This window comes from Cajanus cajan, chromosome 2 (assembly GCF_000230855.2).
Source record: "Cajanus cajan strain Asha chromosome 2, NIPB_CcT2T_4, whole genome shotgun sequence".
Classification (NCBI taxonomy): Eukaryota; Viridiplantae; Streptophyta; class Magnoliopsida; order Fabales; family Fabaceae; genus Cajanus; species Cajanus cajan.
Genome location: NC_138518.1, coordinates 70310958 through 70330088, shown reverse-complemented (window position 1 = coordinate 70330088; position 19131 = coordinate 70310958). Strand labels below are relative to the sequence as shown.

The 19131-nt window shown below is 36.2% G+C and overlaps 2 protein-coding genes across 3 annotated transcripts; one reads left to right on the top strand and one right to left on the bottom strand.

Annotated features, from left to right (window-relative positions):
- Positions 1 to 2398: 2398 nt before the first annotated feature.
- LOC145955167 (uncharacterized) lies at positions 2399 to 3619 on the bottom strand. The gene has a single exon (XM_083069876.1). It carries the CDS (start codon positions 3617 to 3619, stop codon positions 2399 to 2401), a length of 1221 nt encoding a protein of 406 aa, XP_082926002.1.
- Positions 3620 to 5861: 2242 nt separating this feature from the next.
- On the top strand, positions 5862 to 16267 carry LOC109804899 (Remorin family protein). 2 transcript variants are annotated; one of them, XR_002240268.3, is made up of 6 exons: positions 5862 to 6131; positions 6353 to 6482; positions 6912 to 7490; positions 10723 to 11212; positions 13374 to 13463; positions 15869 to 16042. XR_002240268.3 is itself a non-coding variant. In XM_020366817.3 (6 exons), exons 1-6 carry the CDS (start codon positions 6102 to 6104, stop codon positions 16079 to 16081), a joined length of 1524 nt encoding a protein of 507 aa, XP_020222406.2. In that variant the 5' UTR covers positions 5867 to 6101; the 3' UTR covers positions 16082 to 16267. The 2 variants fall into 2 exon arrangements, 1 of the variants encoding a protein (XP_020222406.2); XM_020366817.3 differs by having other exon boundaries at positions 5867 to 6131; positions 13382 to 13463; positions 15869 to 16267.
- The last annotated feature ends 2864 nt before the right edge of the window (positions 16268 to 19131 follow it).

The window sequence follows — 19131 nt, the reverse complement described above, 5'->3', positions numbered from 1 at the left end:
GTTGACACCGTGCGGTTGGACCATTTGAGCGCCTCCGCGAACTTGAATTCTCTGTGGAGTGCGGGGGTGACCGCGGAGAAGTTCTTTCCTTAGGGGTCGCTGAGTTCCAAGGATCAGGGGTTGATTGACGAGGTCAGCCCCGCGGACAGTTTTGATGCTGCCCAAGTTATGCTGCAAAGGGTCATGGGAATAATGGGCCATTGGAAGCCCAAGTGGAGTCAGCAGCAGAAGGTTTTGGCCGGGCAGCAGAAAGAACTGGCAAAGTTGAAGGGGCGACTCCAACCTTAGAAGGAGGCCCACAAGATTTTGATGGAGGAGAATAAGGCCCTTAGTGCTGTCGTTGGCGAGGCGAGGCGGCAGGAGGTCGAGCTCCGTTCTGCCCGTGGTGATCTCGCGCGGGCTCAAAAGTCTCTTGAGATTGCGCTGCGATCCAACGAGGCTTATGCTGCCCAGGTGAAGGAGTTGCAGGAGCTTGCAGCTTTCTCCATAAAACGTGCTCGTTCTTTGGAAGACAAGGTGACGTCTTCCCGCGACGAGGTACGGGTGTTGGAGGATACTGTGACTTCCCTCAAGGGAGAGTTGGCAGCAGCGGCCGAGGAGCGTCTCCGCGGCGAGGTTATTCAGGGTGGCTATGAGGATGAAATTGCTACCTTGAAGGCGGAGCAGTCCGAGCTGGCTGAGGGCAAGGCGGCCGTGGAGAGGAGACTTGCCGAGGTTGAGCGCTCCGTCGTGGTTGAGCATAGGAGGGGCTTCCAAAAGGCTGCTCGCCAGGCCCGACTTCTTGCGCCCAGATTCGATTTTTCTTCCATGCATGTGGAGAAAACCGTCCGCTTTGGGATGTTGATTCGGGAGGACGACGCCGATGACAGCTCTAGTGAGGGTGCTTCTGTTTAGGCTGCCCTTGTAATTTTCTGTTTGATTTTTTCATTGGGCCCATTTAATGAATTTTTGAATGCTACTTATATGTATATATTTTTCTCTACCTTGTCCCCTTTTGCGTTTAATTTTGGGTGTTCGCGCTGTTTGAGGTACACGTTTGGTGCCTGTGTGTGTATTTTTGTATGTGATTATGCTTCTGAGTCAAATTTCGCTTGGGAGTTCGATCTTAACCTTAGGCGGATATCGATCTCAACCGTGGAGAGGTTCGCGTTTGACTTCAGGTTTAGACTAAGTAATTATTGTGTAGGTTTGCGGTTAGTCCTACATGGGAGTCATTGTTTGGGTCTCACTTGATGTTGACTGTGTTTTAGGTCTTTCTTGATTTCGTTTTTGGGCTTGGGAGGAGCGATTTCATGTGAGGATTGCTCGCAATTCTGACTGAGTAAGTGCGTCGCGGTTTATCTCTAACCTTGCGGACCTAACGAGGTTCAGGTTTGACTTCGGGTAGGTTTGTAAGGTTCGTATTCGATCCTACGAAACTGGCGAGGTTCAGACTTGACCTCGGATAACCACGTAAGGTTTGTATTCGGCCTTATGAAACTGGCGAGGTTCAGACTTGACCTCGGAAAAGTTGGTAAGGTTCGTATTCGACCTTATGAAACTGGCGAGGTTTAGACTTGACCTCGGAAAAGTTTGTAAGGTCGGTTTTTTGATCCTAGGAGTCCTGCGAGGTTCAGACTTGACCTCCGAAATGTTGGTAAGGTTCGTATTTGACCTTATGAAACTGGCAAGGTTCAGACTTGACCTCGGAAAAGTTGGTAAGGTTCGTTTTCGACCTTATGAAACTGGCAAGGTTCAGACTTGACCTCGGAAAAGTTGGTAAGGTTCGTTTTCGACCTTATGAAACTGGCAAGGTTCAAACTTGACCTCGGAAAAGTTGGTAAGGTTCGTTTTCGACCTTATGAAACTGGCAAGGTTCAGACTTGACCTCGGAAAAGTTGGTAAGGTTCGTTTTCGACCTTATGAAACTGGCAAGGTTCAGACTTGACCTCGGAAAAGTTGGTAAGGTTCGTTTTCGACCTTATGAATCCTGTGAGGTTCAGACTTGATCTCGGAAAAGTTGGTAAGGTTCGTTTTCGACCTTATGAAACTGGCAAGGTTCAGACTTGACCTCGGAAAAGTTGGTAAGGTTCGTTTTTGACCTTATGAAACTGGCAAGGTTCAGACTTGACCTCGGAAAAGTTGGTAAGGTTCGTTTTCGACCTTATGAATCCTGCGAGGTTCAGACTTGACCTCGGAAATGCTAGTAAGTGTAGGCCTTTGGAGTGCGTGATTTCATTTATGCAAGAGCGATGGAAGAGGTAATTTTGTGCGAAACGCGTAATTAGGTAATTTTGTGCGAAACACGTAATTTTATTGATGGTTTTTGTGTGCCTCGTTAAAAACCCTCTTGGTCGAGGACCAAGGCGGGAAAAGAGTGCACAATATATGCGTACTGAAAATAAAGAAGTGCTAAAATTTAAATGTCTAAAGTGGGGGAATTCCCCTTGTTTTGCTTGCTTGGAGTAGAGATTCTCAGGCTTGCGGCGTAGCATTGCCGAGCTGTCTTTTGGTTAGCCTTGACTGAAATGACTTTGCCGTCCTTCCCTGGAAACTTCATAGTGAGGTGTGGAGTTGAGACGACTGCTCCGAGTTGGTTCAGAGTCAGTCGCCCGATGATGATGTTGTAGGAAGTGTTGGCTTCCACGAGGAGGTACCTAACCATGACTCGTCTTGTATCTGGTGGCGTTCCGAAGGTCGTCAACAAGTCTACGTACCCCCGGGTGTGGACTTGCTCTCCTGTGAAGCCGACTAGAGGCTCCGTGTGAGGTTGAATGAGAGAGTGGGGGACGTCTAGTTTTAGGAAAGTTGGCCAATACAGGACATCAGCCGAGCTTCCCTGGTCAATCAGTGTTTTTTGTACTTTCCAGTTGGTTATTTCCACAACGATGACCATGAGGTCGTCCTGGTTAGGGGCGAGGCTGGCGTAGTCTTCGTCGGAGAAAGAAATCGGTGGTGAACTTTGGTGCGGAGCTGAGGTGGTGTGGTGAACGCAGTTGACGTTCCGCAAGTGTCTTTTTCGGGCAGAGCTGCTGGCGCCTCCTCTAGCGAAGCCGCCTGCTATTGTGTTGATGACTCCCCTCAACGGGGTGGATTCCGTCTCCTGGCTTATTTCGGCTTGCACTGCGCCACCAGTGTTTTGTTGGGGACCCGAGGGTGCATCGGTGCGGGTTCCTGAACCTCGTCTCCTTCCGCGTCCCCGGCCTCCATGGCTATTTCTACCACCCTGCTGTCGCTGTATGTACTGGCCGAGGTGACCCGCTTGAATGAGCTCCTCGATGCGGTCTCGGAGCGTGCGACATTCCTCCGTGGTGTGACCATGATTTCTATGGTATCGGCAGTGCTTGGATGTGTCAGCGTTGTTGGGGGTATTGCCTGGTGGTGGAAGGGCGAGAAAGTTGTTGTTGTTGGCTTCCTCTAGGATGTGCACCCTAGGTGCGTTTAGGGGGGTGTAGAAGTCGTACCTCCCTCCTCTGCTTGCTCTAGTGGATTTTTTGAAATGGCTGTCGTTGTTGACCTTGACCTTGTCTTTGTGCCCTTGCTCTGGTTTTGCTGGGGTTTCTCCGCGAATCTGGTCGCGGAAAGCGGAGTGTTCCTCCATCTGGATGTATCCAGCTGCGCGGGCGCGGAGTTCATCCATGTCGCGGGGGGCGTCTCGGCATAGGCAATCAACGAAAGGCCCGGGTTTGAGTGCCATGAGCATGGCGTGTAGGGCGACCTCGGGGTTCAAGTTTCGTATCCTCACCGAGATGCTGGAGAAGCGTTCCATGAAGCTTCGTAGGGGCTCGTCGTCATTCTGTCGGAGGTTGGCCAAGGCGGCCGAGGTAGTATGATGGGGTCGGCAGGTGGCGTACTGTGCCAAGAATCGCCTTACCAATGTGTTGAAGCTGTCGATGGACCCGGCAGGTAGTTGGGTGTACCAATGAAGTGCCGCTCCCTTAAGTGAGATCGGAAAAACCCTACACAGTATAGCATCACTGTTAGTGTAGAGGTTTACCTGGGTTGTATACGAATCAATATGTTCGTCGGGGTCAGTTGTGCCGTCGTAGCGGTCAAGGTGGAGGGGTTTCCATCCGCGAGGTAGCGGAGTCTCCATGTTGCCGTCCACGAAAGGGTGACGGCGGAAAGGTTCTTGGCCTTCGACAGCATGGGTGGCGGCCTTGCTGGTGTCCTACCCTGACTTATACGTCGGGGCGTGAGATCGATGCGTGGCGGGCCACGAGGTTGGTGCTTTGGTCGTTGCCCGAGATTGGGTGGCTGAATGTGCCTCTTCCTCGCGTGTGTTGCTCTCGCGGGGGGCTGGTTGGAGTGGTGTCGAGGAAGCTGAGAGCGGATATGCTCGTTTTTAGCATGTAAGGCTGCGAGTTCTGCTTCATTGGCTGTTTGCATAGCCGCGAGATCGTTTGCATGCTGAGCGCGCATGTTCTGGAGATCGGCATCGTGCTGTTGTCGCATCTGTTCGACCTGATCAATTAGCCTTCTCAATGTTGTTGCATCGCTGTCCATGGTGACTGAGTGGCTTACGTCGTCCGTTGCTCGTCTGATGTGGCTCCTAGTAGAAACCATACAGGTGGCCGATGAGAGCTGTCGCGATCGGCCCCACGGTGGGCGCCAAATGTTCTTACCGGAATCTGGTTATGGCGATGATCTGTCCAGTAAGATCGGTGAGCCTCCTTTGATGATGCGCTGGTGCTCCAAGATGGGGGAGGTACCTGCAAAAGAGACTCCGATGCTAAAGTTAGGGTTTGTGTGAATATGAGTCTCATATTAATAATGCACGTACCTTGGTGTGAATTAGGTTGTTTTGGGCTCTGGGCCTGAGATAAGATATATTATGATTGGATAATATATTTCGCCTAGGGCGAGATCCTTTGGGATCAGTTATGATTTACTTTATGTGCCGAGCTGACGTCATATAATGTGTACCCGAGATTATCCTGTGCCGTGGTACCGAGCTCGGAGCTTAGCTTCACAGGTCGGATAGTACAAGTCTCAATATTATATTATTAATTAAAATTTTCTAATTTTAATATCATCTATAATTAACATTAATCAGTTGATCCAACTCTATGTCAATTCATCAAAATAATCAATTATTTTTTTAAAAAATATTAATATCATATTTTCACTTAATATATTTTTTATTATATATATATATATATATTCTAATCATATTTTATTTAAATAAAAAAGCACACACCTTTTTTTTTTTAATTTTTATTTATCAAAATTATAATGATAATACTAAAATTTAAACCTAAAATTCTGATTTAAATTTTCTGCACATTATTCTAATCTTTTATCATTAAGTTGATACTAATAATTTCTTTTTGTTTGATTTATAGAAAAAAGTTTGATATTTTCATAAAACATAAACCATGTTTTTACATTAAATTATATGAAACTTTTTTTCTAAACTTTATCTTTGTAAATTTTACGGATAAAAAAAAATATGAAACTCACTTTATTTATGTTTATTAATTATTGAAAAAAAATTATTTCATGCTTCTGTGATGACTTCCTTTAAACATGTTAGTAAGGAAGTGTGGAGTTTTAAAGATAAATTTTTTATATAACCTTTTTTATAAAGGTTAAAATTATAAAAAGAATAATGTGAAGACTAAAAGAAAAAAGTATACATTAACGTGGTATACATTAACTATGATGAAGTGTTACTGTGTGATAGAGTCACGTGGCAACATGATTATGGTGATTGGATGTTAAACTCCCCTCTTATCATGATTTGCCCGTAACCCGTTATTAAACTTGCTGAACTAGATAGATTTTGCATTAAAAGACAGATAATAATTGCACATAGCTTATATTAGTAACAAAAGGGATTACATTATATAGGGTGGGGGAAGTGGGCCACAAAAGCCAATGTAGTACAACAACAGGTCAGAGACAGGTCCGTCTATTACTGCATCTTCTTGTCTTCCCACTCTCTCTCTCTCTCTCTGCTTATTGAAAGTTGAAAAATTAGAGAAGGTTGTAACTTTTGCAACTAAAAAGCTTCAAACCCAAACAAGTACTTAGCTCGTAGCAGAGAGGAACACCTTACTTAGTCTGCATTATGTAAAGATTGCATTTTTGCTCCAACTAGGACAATCCATTTGTCAAATATGGATTACGAAAGGATCCAAAAGCCTCAGGTCTCTCTTGCATCTCTTTCATCCACTTCACCTTTTTTGGTTTTGCTTGATTTGCATTTTTCAATATTTCACTCTTACCTCTCTGTGTGCTGTTGTACTTGGAGACTGAGTATCACAGTCAAAGCTGCTTGTTGTTCTGCAAAGTCCAGACACTTGTTTTGATCCGTTCATTTTTGGGGTTCTTTGATTTGCCTTTGGCTTATGCGAACTTGGGTTTGTAGGGTGGTGGGGGATTCTCACCGGGAAAATTAAGGAGCATGCTGCTGGGTGTGGAGAAGAAAAGGAAAGAAGAGGAAGAGCTTGATTCTACTTTCACCACGAGATCTCAGAATTCAGACATGGATGAATCTGGTATGTATGCTATTTCATTTTTAATCTTGATGAATATAATGCTTCCCTGAAGGTTGAGTTACTCAAAGATATTGTCATATTGTAAATCTACGATATTGAGTTACTCAAGTTGTAAGATTTCACTCCCGTGGTCATCACTGTGGAAATTTAGCTGTATACTATGATTTAAATTATATGCAAAAAGGGAGAAGAAAAGGGAACAAGACATTCTTTAATATATAATGTACTTGGTATCTCAAATATGGTGTACTATTTAAACTTGTGGCTATCTTTCTTTTGTTTGATGTATTTCATTTGTTTATACAATGATAATTGTAAGCAGTGTCATGTATGATATATGTATGTGTTTGCTAATTATTATGATTTATAATAGAATGGCTGGTGTTTCCTATTGAGTAAGGTTACTTCCCTTTGACATACCTGTTACAGGTGGTAGCAGTTCTGATCATTGTAAAGATGTAGATGTTGTGAGTGTCCTTCCTGAATATTCAACTTCTGCTATAGTTCGCACCAGTAGCATAGAGGCAGTTGCTGGTGATCGTTTTGTGAAGGCTAATGCAGCAGTCAGTTCAAGGACTAGAATCTTAGAAGACCCTTCTTCAGATTATGATAGTGGGCATGATACTACGAGCATGTCATCATCAGTGTTTGAGTTTCAAAAGGCTGAGCGTGCTCCACAGAGAGTGCCTGTAGGGCCATTCTCAAAACCAGCGCCATCAAAATGGGATGATGCTCAGAAGTGGATAGCAAGTCCAACATCCAACAGGCCGAAGACAGCACAGACACAGGGGCAAGGTGGGCATGTAGGACCCCGTAAGGTTGGTAGTCTTGGTTATGGAAGCCGGCAACCTTCAATGAAGGTTGTTGTTGAAGTTCCAGATCAAAGGGAAATTGCTTTAGATGAGCCAGATACCAAGCAGATTGATACAAATCAAACTAATATGGAAAGTGGAGGACAGAAATTTGTGAGTTGGGAGGCTGATCCCTATGCAATTGAAAGTTCTTGTGGTAAATGTTTGATTGTGTTTTTGAGTTCTTTATTGGAGTTATATTCTAAAAATGTTATTTTTATTTTTCTGCTAATATTTTTTGAAAGATTATATATATTTTTTGTCACTTCTAGTGAGTGTATGTTGGCTCTGCAATCCTGATGACATAAGTGTTGTGTTAATTCAGATGACAATTAGAATTTAGGTAGATTAGTGTTGATTCAGATTCAGTTAATAACTTATTCTCTGGCCTAGAGGTATTTTTATGGACATTAGTTTTGCGTGGTTTTCTTAAGTTATTACTATTATTATTATTATTATTATTATTTTGATGATGAGGAATCAAGTTACTCTAAGAGTAATTTTAGAAAAGTTACTCTTTATCTCCACCCTTTATTTTCTTTCAATCTAATAATTGAAGATGAGTTACACTTTAGAACCCTTAAATTGAGAGAAAATAAAGAGTGAGGATGAAGAATAACTCTTAAATTTATTCTTGTTGGAGTATTTTGATTTCTCCTCTATTTTGAGGTTATGTTTTTCATTTATATTTCTTTGGGGCTTGTTATTCAACTTGGGCCTTCAGTTATGGTTTACTTGGTCCCCAAGTTTGATGAGTCCTGTATGAATAATGTACTTAGCCATCAAAAATAGAAGAGATGTATCCTGGGAAACTCCAAGCTTGATGAGTTCTACTGATCACCGAAAGAGTGGATACTACTGCAATTCTTCCTCTTTTTGACCTTGTAGTGATTTTCAAAACTTGGTCAGAATGGAGTGCTTATTTAGAAGGGAACTAAGTGCAGATGTGCACATGAATGTGTGTGTTAGAAAAATGAATGGTAGTAGTACCCACTTTTTCAGTACAGTAGGACTATAAAAATTTCCGTTGTAATTTACTAATTTCCAAGAACTATATGTGAGATGTTGAGGTTTTTTTCCCTTCTTTTATTTTCTGTTGTAGTTTTATTATTTTTTTTAACAACTTGGTTCATTTATTTTTGGTAGAAAAAAATTAGACCGCCATGCCATCAAATCCTTTGCTATTCATTGCTTGAATTTGCCCCCTATCAATCCCCAAATCCAATCTTACATGTTCTGTAAGTAGCATTCTAGGAGCCACCAATCTATCCCTACAACACTTTCCAGTGCCTGCAAATCCTTCTATGACTCACAAAACCCAATGAACCTTCAATATCCCTAATTTTCCCTGAAAATTTTTGTTTTGATATTTTGAATCCTATGCCTTCAACTGCTTCGCATAATCAGTAAACTGCTTAAATTTTGTCGATATGATGTTCTGCAATAGCACAGAAAATAATCACTTGCCATCAAAATGGATATACAGAAATAACTGAATTGACTTATACTCTATGGTATTGCTACAAGATTTTCGAATAAGAGATGCAGACAAATTGTGGAGATGGATTACATTTTCATGTTTGGGTTAAAGAAGGGCTATGATAGTGTCTGTCTTTATCCCTTGACTTCTTGAATTAGATTTTGCTTATACATTCACCGGTGTTTAATTACAATTATGTTTGATCTGTTTATAATTTTGCATGAATCTTATTATTTTTGGAAAATATAAGATAAAAATAAAACACACTTCAAAATACTTCCAACACAAGGAAAAGTCTTGCAAATGGACTCCATATTTTTTTGGAAAAATTCTACCGAACCCTTATATATTTAAAGGGTTTTGAAACTGTTTTTATTTATTTTTTGTTTATTTTTATTTTTAAATATTTGAACATTTGATTTAGAATTGTTTGATTTTTAACATGTTTATATTTTTTATTTCAATATATTTTTCTAAAATTCTTAATATATATACAAAATGTTTGGATTTATTAAGAATATTTTTGATATATTATGAGTCATGATAAATTGAGATTTTTTACATTTGTGTACAAATTGTAAAGAGCAAATTGAATAAAAAATTTAAAAAATCTCCCTCAACTTCAGCAAATAGAATCTTATTGTATTCTTTTCAAAATTATTTTGATTTCTACAAAACAATTTGAAACACTTAGACCAATATTTGGTGAAAAGAAATGGTAAGTTAATTACTTAGATCAACTATTTGTTAAGAACACATCACTTAGTGTAGAAGAAAAAAAAATAAAAATGAAAAGAAAAAAAATGTACACTTTACATCATTTTCATTAGTTTAAAAAATTGACTGTATTAAAATCATAGTTTTAAAAACCGGACCGGTGATCAAACCGGTTAGGATACTGGGTCAGTGGGTCAAAGATTGAACCGGTGGGTCATTAATTGAACCACATGACTTAGTTTCTATTAATTTTTAAAAAAAATATTTATGTTAAATATATTTTATACTTATAAATTTCAATAAATTCATATCATATTTTAAATTTTAATTTTCATCTTATTTTAAATTATATTTATTTTTACTTTGTATAAAGAAATATATAAAAAATTACATGTTAAACTGTATAATAATACAAATTAAAAATATAAATAATATGTACATATATAATATATTTGCGATTGATATCACAAAATAATATATGTAATATCTACATAGATATTGTAATATTAAATATATAATTTAAAATTAATAATATACTATAAAAGTTATTTAAGTTGCATATATTACACACAAATACATTATAACAAGTAGTCATTGTTATGTTTGATAAGGCTCTTTGCTCTTCCATGAGCAGGATACAATTCCTATTATTATTTTTATGGTTTGTGGTCCCTTCAAAAAAAATAAAAATTGTGGTTGACCGGTTTGACCCATTGGTTCACTGGTCGAACTGGAAAATTGACCGGTTTACTCCGGTTTGAAAACAAGTCGAATGCATAACCGATCTAACTCAAGGTTCAAACCGACTAGACCACTGGTTCAATCGGTCCAAGTCGATTTTTAAAACACTGATTAAAACAACCCAATTTGCAAGGGTATCGTAGTAACTTCCTTTTTTCTTTACAATTATTACCTACTTTGCTGTCCATTAGAGTTCAAAAGTCTCAAGTCATATTACCTAGGTTAATAATTTTTTTTTTTTGAGAGAAATAGACATGAACATGTTTTCCTACACCAAAATGCTCGAGAAGTCATTCTATCTTCAAATGATATCCTATAACCAGAAGTTGATGTACATAATTGCATTTGAAGGAATTAAATAAATTGTGTCTAATTTAATTTACTAATTATTTTACATGGAGCTGACTCTTAATAATTCTTTGCTCTGTTGTTCTCTTTCTGATATTGGCAGTTAGTCTCAGCCAGCATAATTCATCTCTTGCCATACAGAATGCAACAACATTTGTTCCTCCCCCTTCAACAGCTCGGTCTGTATCAATGAGAGACATGGGTACAGAAATGACCCCTATTGCTAGCCAGGAGCCATCAAGAACAGGTACACCAGTGAGGGCAACGACACCAATGCGCAGTCCTAATTCTTCCCGGCCTTCGACTCCTCCCAGAGCTTCCCCTGCATCTACTTTAACTGATTCACTTAGTGACAATCTGAATCTCACCAAAAATGAATTGTCTGAAAAGGAGCTACAAATGAAAACCAGACGAGAAATAATGGTCCTTGGGACACAACTAGGTAAAATGAACATTGCTGCATGGGCTAGCAAAGAAGAGGAGGATAAGGATGCATCCACTTCCTTGAAAACAAAAGCAGAACCACCTAAGAGTGTCATTGAAGCACGTGCAGTAGCATGGGAGGAAGCTGAGAAGGCCAAGTATATGGCCAGGTCAGTTCATATTGATTATTGATGTTAACATTATCTGTAACTTCTGCTGCTTTAGAGATGTAAATCCATTAACATGCCCAATTATTCATAATTAAATTAAATTTCATCGAGTAAAGGGTGCTGCCCAAATAAAGCTTGCATGAGGGGCCTGTGACATCTCATCTCAAAGATATAAAACTATTACAGTGCATTCACTTAATAACTGAAGCTTTCAAGAGCACCGGACTTTATCAATTGTCTATTTATTTTTTGCTACAAATAGACCCATGAATATTTGCCAAAAGAATCTGGACCTACCATTTTCTTTAGGTGTTTAATCTTATAAAAAGTAATATTTCTAATACATTTCTTTTGTAAGTAGCATTTTCTAAAGCTTTTTCATGTTTGCGGATTCCCCTGGTTTCTTGATAATAAGCTACCTGGATTTTTATGTTTTGTTTGAACAAATCATCATAAATGACTTTGTGATGAAGAATCTAGGCAGGAAAATTGAAAAAAAAGGAGAAAGGGAAATATAGCAGAGGAACAAAGTTAAAAAATTGAAGTGAAATTGTTGGGATATAAACAAAGTCCTACATCCTTAAAATAAGGAGAAATAGGAGTTTGTGATGCACACACATACCCTATTGGTCGAAAGTCCTTTTGAGTGGCGATCAAAAGCAAAATCATGAGGGTTTAGGTTCGAAGTAGACAATATCTTACCATTATGGAGTTGTGTATGCAAATAACTCGATAAAAAACAATAAAAGAAATAACTCTTATATAAATATATTCCCTCAAAGACAGATACCATAACATAACTATAACGGTGGTATCCGCTGGTTGGATTTGATGACATTTAATAACCCATAACATACAAATAGATTCCGCTGAATGGGAGACTATGTTGGGTCCTTTGTTTGAGGAGATGATTGTTGGGATGCAGACAAAGTTTTACATCGTATTGGTTGAGAGGCTTTTTGGATGATGAACTTCATTGCACTAATTCCTTGATTTGTGTAGGCTTTGATCATGTCATCATGTATACTAATTCAAGATAAAAAGGACAATCATTCTTGGAAGTGCTAATGCACACATCTAGAAGTTGTCATTCTTACCTTATAATTTATAATATCTACTTGTAGAGGAAAGAGGCACTTCGTGCCTCTTAAATTTTTAAAAAATAAAAATAAAATAAAAGAGATAATGGAATATATGGTTGTTGGTGGTTATTCGGAAAGAATGTGAGAAATTATTATTTTCTTAATATTTGAGAGATATAATGATCCAAGACCAAAAAAAGTTACAAATTTTGATATCTCACTTATATGTAATAAGTATAGATATATGGTTGTTGCTGGTTATTCGGAAAGAATGTGAGAAATTATTATTTTCTTAATATTTGAGAAATATAATGATTCACTAAAAAGTGGAGACAAAAAACAGTTACAAATTTTGTTATGGAACAATTTATAAAGAAATATCTTTCTTTTGATTTCAGTTTCACTTTTTTTAAAACATTTATACCCCTCTAAAAAAACTTTTACCGTAACTGCTCCTATAAAACTTAATAACTTTCCACATCAGACTATACATACAATAGCTGCTTCTAAAATACATAACTGAACCCAATAACTGTCTATCATCACATTAGGCATAAAATATGCACAACTGAACCTGATAACTGTCTACAATCACACCAGACATAAAGTAATTGCTCCTAAAATACATAACTGCTCCCACTGATTTACCACAACTGTCATAACTGCCCCCAACTCTCAGTCCCATCAATACCTATCTGGCTATCCCTCAAGATTCAAAAACAAGGAAAAAAAGAACTTAAGGCCTTAGTATCCGAATTCTCTGATAATGTGTGGAGTTTTTATCGCCTATAGATATGCATTTAAATTTCATATCTGTCAGTTTCTTGGCATCTCTATGGATTTAGGAATAATAACTTAAAACTTGCCTTCCTCCCTTAATCTTGGATATTTAGTACAGGTTTATGGATGTGTTTCTTATTTGTGACATGATGAAGAAAGATGAATAAAATTTCTCTATAATTAACCAGATAATTGGAACATGAAACCAATATTTTATGGGCATATAAACCGTGTCAAAAACACATAGCTTAAGATTAATATTATTTGTATTGCTACATTCTAAAACTCTATGGTGTTAGTTGCACAGGTTTAGGCGCGAGGAGATGAAAATACAAGCATGGGAAAATCATCAGAAAGCAAAAACAGAAGCCAAGATGAGAAAAATTGAGGTATACACCTGTTATTATTACTAATTTTGTTGTTTCCAACATGGCTCTTTAACTTAGCTTTTTCGGGTAATACTTTGGATGCTAACTTCTAATCGTAATATGGAAGAATGTATAACCAAGCCTCTTGGCCTAATGTTTGTAAGGCCTGCTCTGAGACACGGGGTCGACTTGGTGCTCCTAGGATCAATTTTCGTCGGTGTTAAAATAATGCTTGGTCAATGGAAGAAACTATACCCTATGAGGGTAGATTAATCCTTGGTTACCAACTTTGAAACTCTATGTATATCATGTCTATGGATCAAAAATATGAAAGAATGTATGAGTCACAACCTAACAATGGCAACATTCGTGTAAGGAGATGAATAAGCGACCCTAAATAGGTATAGATAATGTGAACCGAAAATAAGAACATCTGATATATTTTAATCTATATCTTACTATAACTTATAAACTTACAAGTTACAATTGACTTCACTGGGTCTAAGAGAAATATGTCTTAGTTTTATAATTCAACTTTGTCTTTACTTTCTTTGAAAATATTTTGTATGGACCATTTGATCAGCCATTTAGTGTTCTGTTGAAGAGGGCAGTTTGCTGAAACAGGTTGAGAATGCAAAAATAATATTTTGCATATGGTTATAATTAATCTTCTCTATTTTGTATTTGTCTACCTTGTATTATTATATTGTTCTCTCACTGTTATTCAATGACTGACCAACATCTGAATCATGTGTTGGAACTAAAATTAACCCTTAGATGAAAATCATCATCTAGAACCAAAATATCAAATCATATTGATCATTAGAAAAAAAAGAAAGTGAAAACGTACCTGAATTAATTATGACCAAATGTTCTTTAGAATAGTACGATTTGGTCTTCATGTTCTTTAGAATCGTGTGATTTGGTCTTCGGTCTTCTAGATCTATACGTACTCCCTTGAGGAAATCCTTTAATTTTCCCTCTGCCTCCTCCTGATTATGGGATGTTAGAAATGAGAATGATTCGTGACCTGGGGACCATATCATATTTATAGACAATCCTTAGGTTACCCTTTGTGTATTTCTGTTTTAGATCATCACCAAGTAGAATCACCCTTTAGTTTCTACTTTCTACACATTAAAGGCCCATAACATGTTATGTACATTAATGCCCAAATTAATCAAACCTTATTTGATCACTTTAATTGGGCTCAACTTAAGTAATCATCCACAATACATAATACATAATTATTTACATATAAGGCCAATGTTAGATTAAGGATCCAACATAATGATATTGTGTGGTAGTAGGAACTAATAAGGTGAGGAAAATACCTATTCTGATATTGTATTGCTTCTGAAGACAAAGAAGGAAGCATGGATGTTTTAGAGTTTGGGGGATTTTGTTTCAAAGATTGGCATCGTATGCCTTCTGCTTATCAGAAGGGGTGTTAACCATTTGGGATGCTAGAATGGCTACACAGTAGATTCTCTTCATGAATCTATCACTTTTGTCTGTTTCCCTGGATAGAGGTCATGGACATTGGTAGTTAATGTAAACTAAATTGTGATATGTACAAAAACTATTATGGTCTTTAATAAGAAATTCTTCTTGCAACTTGAAAGTGTGATGCATGCTCTGGTGCTGTGGTAGTTATCAGTGTTGTGCATGATAGGACATTCTTTTTGTTGCTATCTGATGTGATGAGACATTTGTCTTTGGCTTTTGGCTTAATGAATAAGGTGTGGATTGCTCTCTTGCGTTACTAATTTGAGAAAGCTTTTGTAATATTCTTATGAATAACTGTAGGTGAAGCCACGTACATTTTCTTATTCGTCAAGACTGAGGTACATTAATAAGTGTATAATAGTATGAGTATCAAATAGATGTGTATTTTGTCCCAATCTCAATAAAGAAAAAGTGGCTACCCCTTCTTGTATGCTGAGAGAACATGTTTATGCTTATTTCTTTAGTCTTTATATTTTCACTTTAAATTGGGAATTCTGTTGACACCAAATCAACTTTCAAGCTTTTAGGAGAATTAGTTCTTGACATGGAATTAGAGACTTTATGATCATTTCATCAGGAGTTCGATCCTTATGCTTCTAAATGAAGTTGAATTTCAGCAGAAGATAGAAGAGTTTGAGTTGCATGCACTTCAAAGTCCAAAACTCTTACGTGATGGGGTGCTGAAGTTTTTATGAGAGTTGATTGCTTGACTGATACATTTGAATAGGAAAACCAAGATGTTGGTGTTGAAAATTAAGTAATCAGAGATGACTTCTATTAGATTCTAACATTTTAGCAAACTTACCCAGCAATAAATGAACAAATCTCAATAATACATAGTATTACCGAAAAAAACTTTGGTTAGTTACCCAAAAGTGTAATGTTATATTTTTATAAAAATAATAATTTGGTTGCAGGTAGAAGTTGAAAGAATACGGAGTAAGGCACATGATAAGCTAATGAATAAATTAGCAGCTGCAAGGCACAAGGCTGAGGAAAAGCGAGCAGCAGCAGAAGCCAATAGAAATCACCAAGCTGCAAAAACTGAAGAGCAAGCAGACTATATACGAAGAACTGGTCATGTCCCTTCCTCATATTTATCATTTTCTTGCTGCAATTGGTGCTCCTAAAGAAGGCCAATCCTTGTCAATGTTTTTTTTTTTGTTCTATAGGTATGCAATGCCTTTTGCTGCTTACACCCAAGCATGTTAAATATGCCAGTTGCATTTCCCTCGTGGTGTAAAATGTTACATTGTTTTGCAGAATAATTGCAATTTGAAAGTGCTATGCTATTTTTCATGTTTTTATTTTCTGAACTTTTTTTTGGGATCGATAATTATTCGGGTTTTAGGTCAATCGACTCCAAAAGTTAGCTCATGGGGTGAGGGTTGTACCCCCACTTACACTATTTTGACTCTCACTAGTCAAAGTAGAATTTCTAATACACTCTTCTCATAGTTAGGACAAACCATGATCTTTATACATCTATCAAAATGATTTATAAATATAGTAATAATTTGATATATATTAAATTCATCCATGTAGTTATGACAATTATATATCAAGTAGTTGATATCAATGTGTGTCTACGGAGATCAAAGTTAGGGGTGTAAAAAAAATCAAATGAATAAGTTTAGATTTGAAACCAGACTGCATTATTTTTTTAAAAAAATATAACCAATTTTAAAAAAATCAAATCGCATTGTTTATATAAAATAGATTTTAAAAATCGAACTGTATTAATAATTAGGTTTGATGTATCGGTATACCATTTTTTAAATATTAAAATTAAATTAAATCAAAATAATTTATGTATACTTCTCATGTCTTACTATCTAGTAATTTATATTATCACATAAAATATTTGAATATTATTTGCAATTATTGTGTTTTTATTTTTATTTTTTTTTTACTTTTTGATTGTCTACTATAATATTGAATTATACAAAAACTTACGTAAACCAAAATCCGTGTGTCGCTAGTTATTAGCAAAAAATAATTATCAAAGCACAAGTGGATTTGATTCAATGTGCCATTATATAGAAATGAATTAGTGCGATAATAATAACAATATCAATAATTCATCACATGAATTATAAGAATATCATACATAAGAAATATATACAAAATCAATTTTTATAGTAAATAAAATTTGATCTGTATATAAAGCTACAATACTCACATTATCAACATATTATCACTACAACAAAATAGACTTAGTAGCATTTAATATGACTTTTAGTGGCAATAAAAATTATTACAAAATCTTTTACCGGCATTTTTATATTAGCCATTATATGCAGTGTCGTTAAAATATTTAGCGACAATTATTCAAATGCTGGTAAAAATCCTTATAATGGTCGAAAAAAATGTATATCTTTTTGTGACATTTTTTACTTTCTAGTCGATATGGGACTTGTAAGATGAGTTGTCTTCTAATTATATATATAGTATTTTCTAATCAATAGTCGACCCTCTTAACTTTAAAGATTATTGAGTTTGATAATAGTGAGTAATCTCATACTAATTTAGAATAATAAGTTATAGATCTAACTCAATCTTACATAACAAACTTGTAAAGTGAGAGTTATTATTCATTTATATACTCTTTAATTATCTTATTTCTAATCGATGTGGGACTAAAGTTTTTCTTAATAAATAATTGTCGCTAATAATAAATTTTGGTGTGATATAAATATATTTTTAGTGACCATTATATATTAGTCACTAATACTTTTATTAAATAATAAAATAAAGATAATTAATTTATTATCGGTAAATAATTGTCGATAAAAATGAATTTTGTTGTAGTGTTATAAAGTTAACGCAGATGTTAACTTGAGATAACTACTTAGTTTTAGTAACGATTTTCTTTATATCTCAAATAATTTTTCGTACCCTTTTTAACTTGATAATTTCCTTTTAATCGATTGATTTTGTCACTACTAGTATGATTATCGAAGAAACATAATGTAAATGAATGATGATATCTAAGCTAATGTATGAATGAATGCAACGACTGTTTTAATTAGTTAAAAATACGCAATGAAAACAGTAAACACAATGGATATAAGTGAGAAAGCTTGAACATGCACATTTTTATATTTGTTCAATTATTTCAACAATGATCCAACTTAATTGAGATTTCACTAATCAAATACAAGTTATTAACACAACAATTTTCACATGCAAAGACACTTGAAATAAACAAGATTCTTGTTACCCACAAGAACTTAGAAACCAATCTTGTCGAACCCCCACTACAAGATGTTCTTTGAAAACCCACCGAAGCCAAACAAACTATAAAACACAAAGAAAAAGAATGATATCAGTTGATGATGTGAAAGATTTCAAAAATGAAAATTTCCCTTTTTCTACTACTTCTTGAAAGATGATGTTCCAACGAAGATGATCCATGGTTGCTTGATTTAATGTAAAATGGTTTTGGAGTGACTTTTTTATTTAGGTTTTCACATCTCCCAAATACTTATGTATCTTGTCAATATTTTTTTTTAATGAGTTGCACTAAAATAAAAAAAAAAGTCTCTTTTATTTAAAGGTTTTAGATTTTATATGTCATGTAAATGCTTCAATTATGGTTCTTCCTTTCATTCATTATTCATATTTTAGACTTTATATATGGATGACAATCAAGTTATTCTAATTGTAACTTTTGGTATATTTGTTTCACTAAATAACTTATTACGTATATATGTTGAAAATTGATTTATGTTTATAGATTTATATACATTAACTTAGGGTAACGCATATAGATGAACGTTATTAAGGTGTTGATGTTAAGAATGCTTTACACATTTATGTATGATTTGTTGACCAATTGAAGTGTTGATGCTAAGAATGTTATAGACATTAAAGCATGTTGATTAACTTAAGACAAGAGAAAAAGTTGTTTTTGAAAGTTAAACATCTCATAGTGTGGATATTAGAGTGGTGTTCTAGGAGGTCAATTGTTGAAAAATCCTCCTTGGGTAGGTGATAACTCTTGGAGTGAATTGTAGAGTCTCATCTAAATCCTTAGTCAATTGTGAGTAAGGTATGAAGTCAAAGACTACAATTATTAACTAATTACTAGAGAGGTGTGTGATATCGCGATGATAGTTAACGAATTAATTCCATAAGTGACTTGGTTAATACAAGTCAATACTATGATAGGTCCTCA

What these genes read in the sequence shown, in the direction of transcription:
- LOC109804899 (XM_020366817.3), top strand. Translation starts at nt 6,102, where the DNA reads ATGGATTACGAAAGGATCCAAAAGCCTCAG. An exon ending in AAAGGATCCAAAAGCCTCAG is followed by an intron (nt 6,132 to 6,352) that starts GTCTCTCTTGCA and finishes TTGGGTTTGTAG; the next exon opens with GGTGGTGGGGGATTCTCACC. An exon ending in CCAAGATGAGAAAAATTGAG is followed by an intron (nt 13,464 to 15,868) that starts GTATACACCTGT and finishes ATTTGGTTGCAG; the next exon opens with GTAGAAGTTGAAAGAATACG.
- LOC145955167 (XM_083069876.1), bottom strand. Translation starts at nt 3,619, where the DNA reads ATGGATGAACTCCGCGCCCGCGCAGCTGGATACATCCAGATGGAGGAA.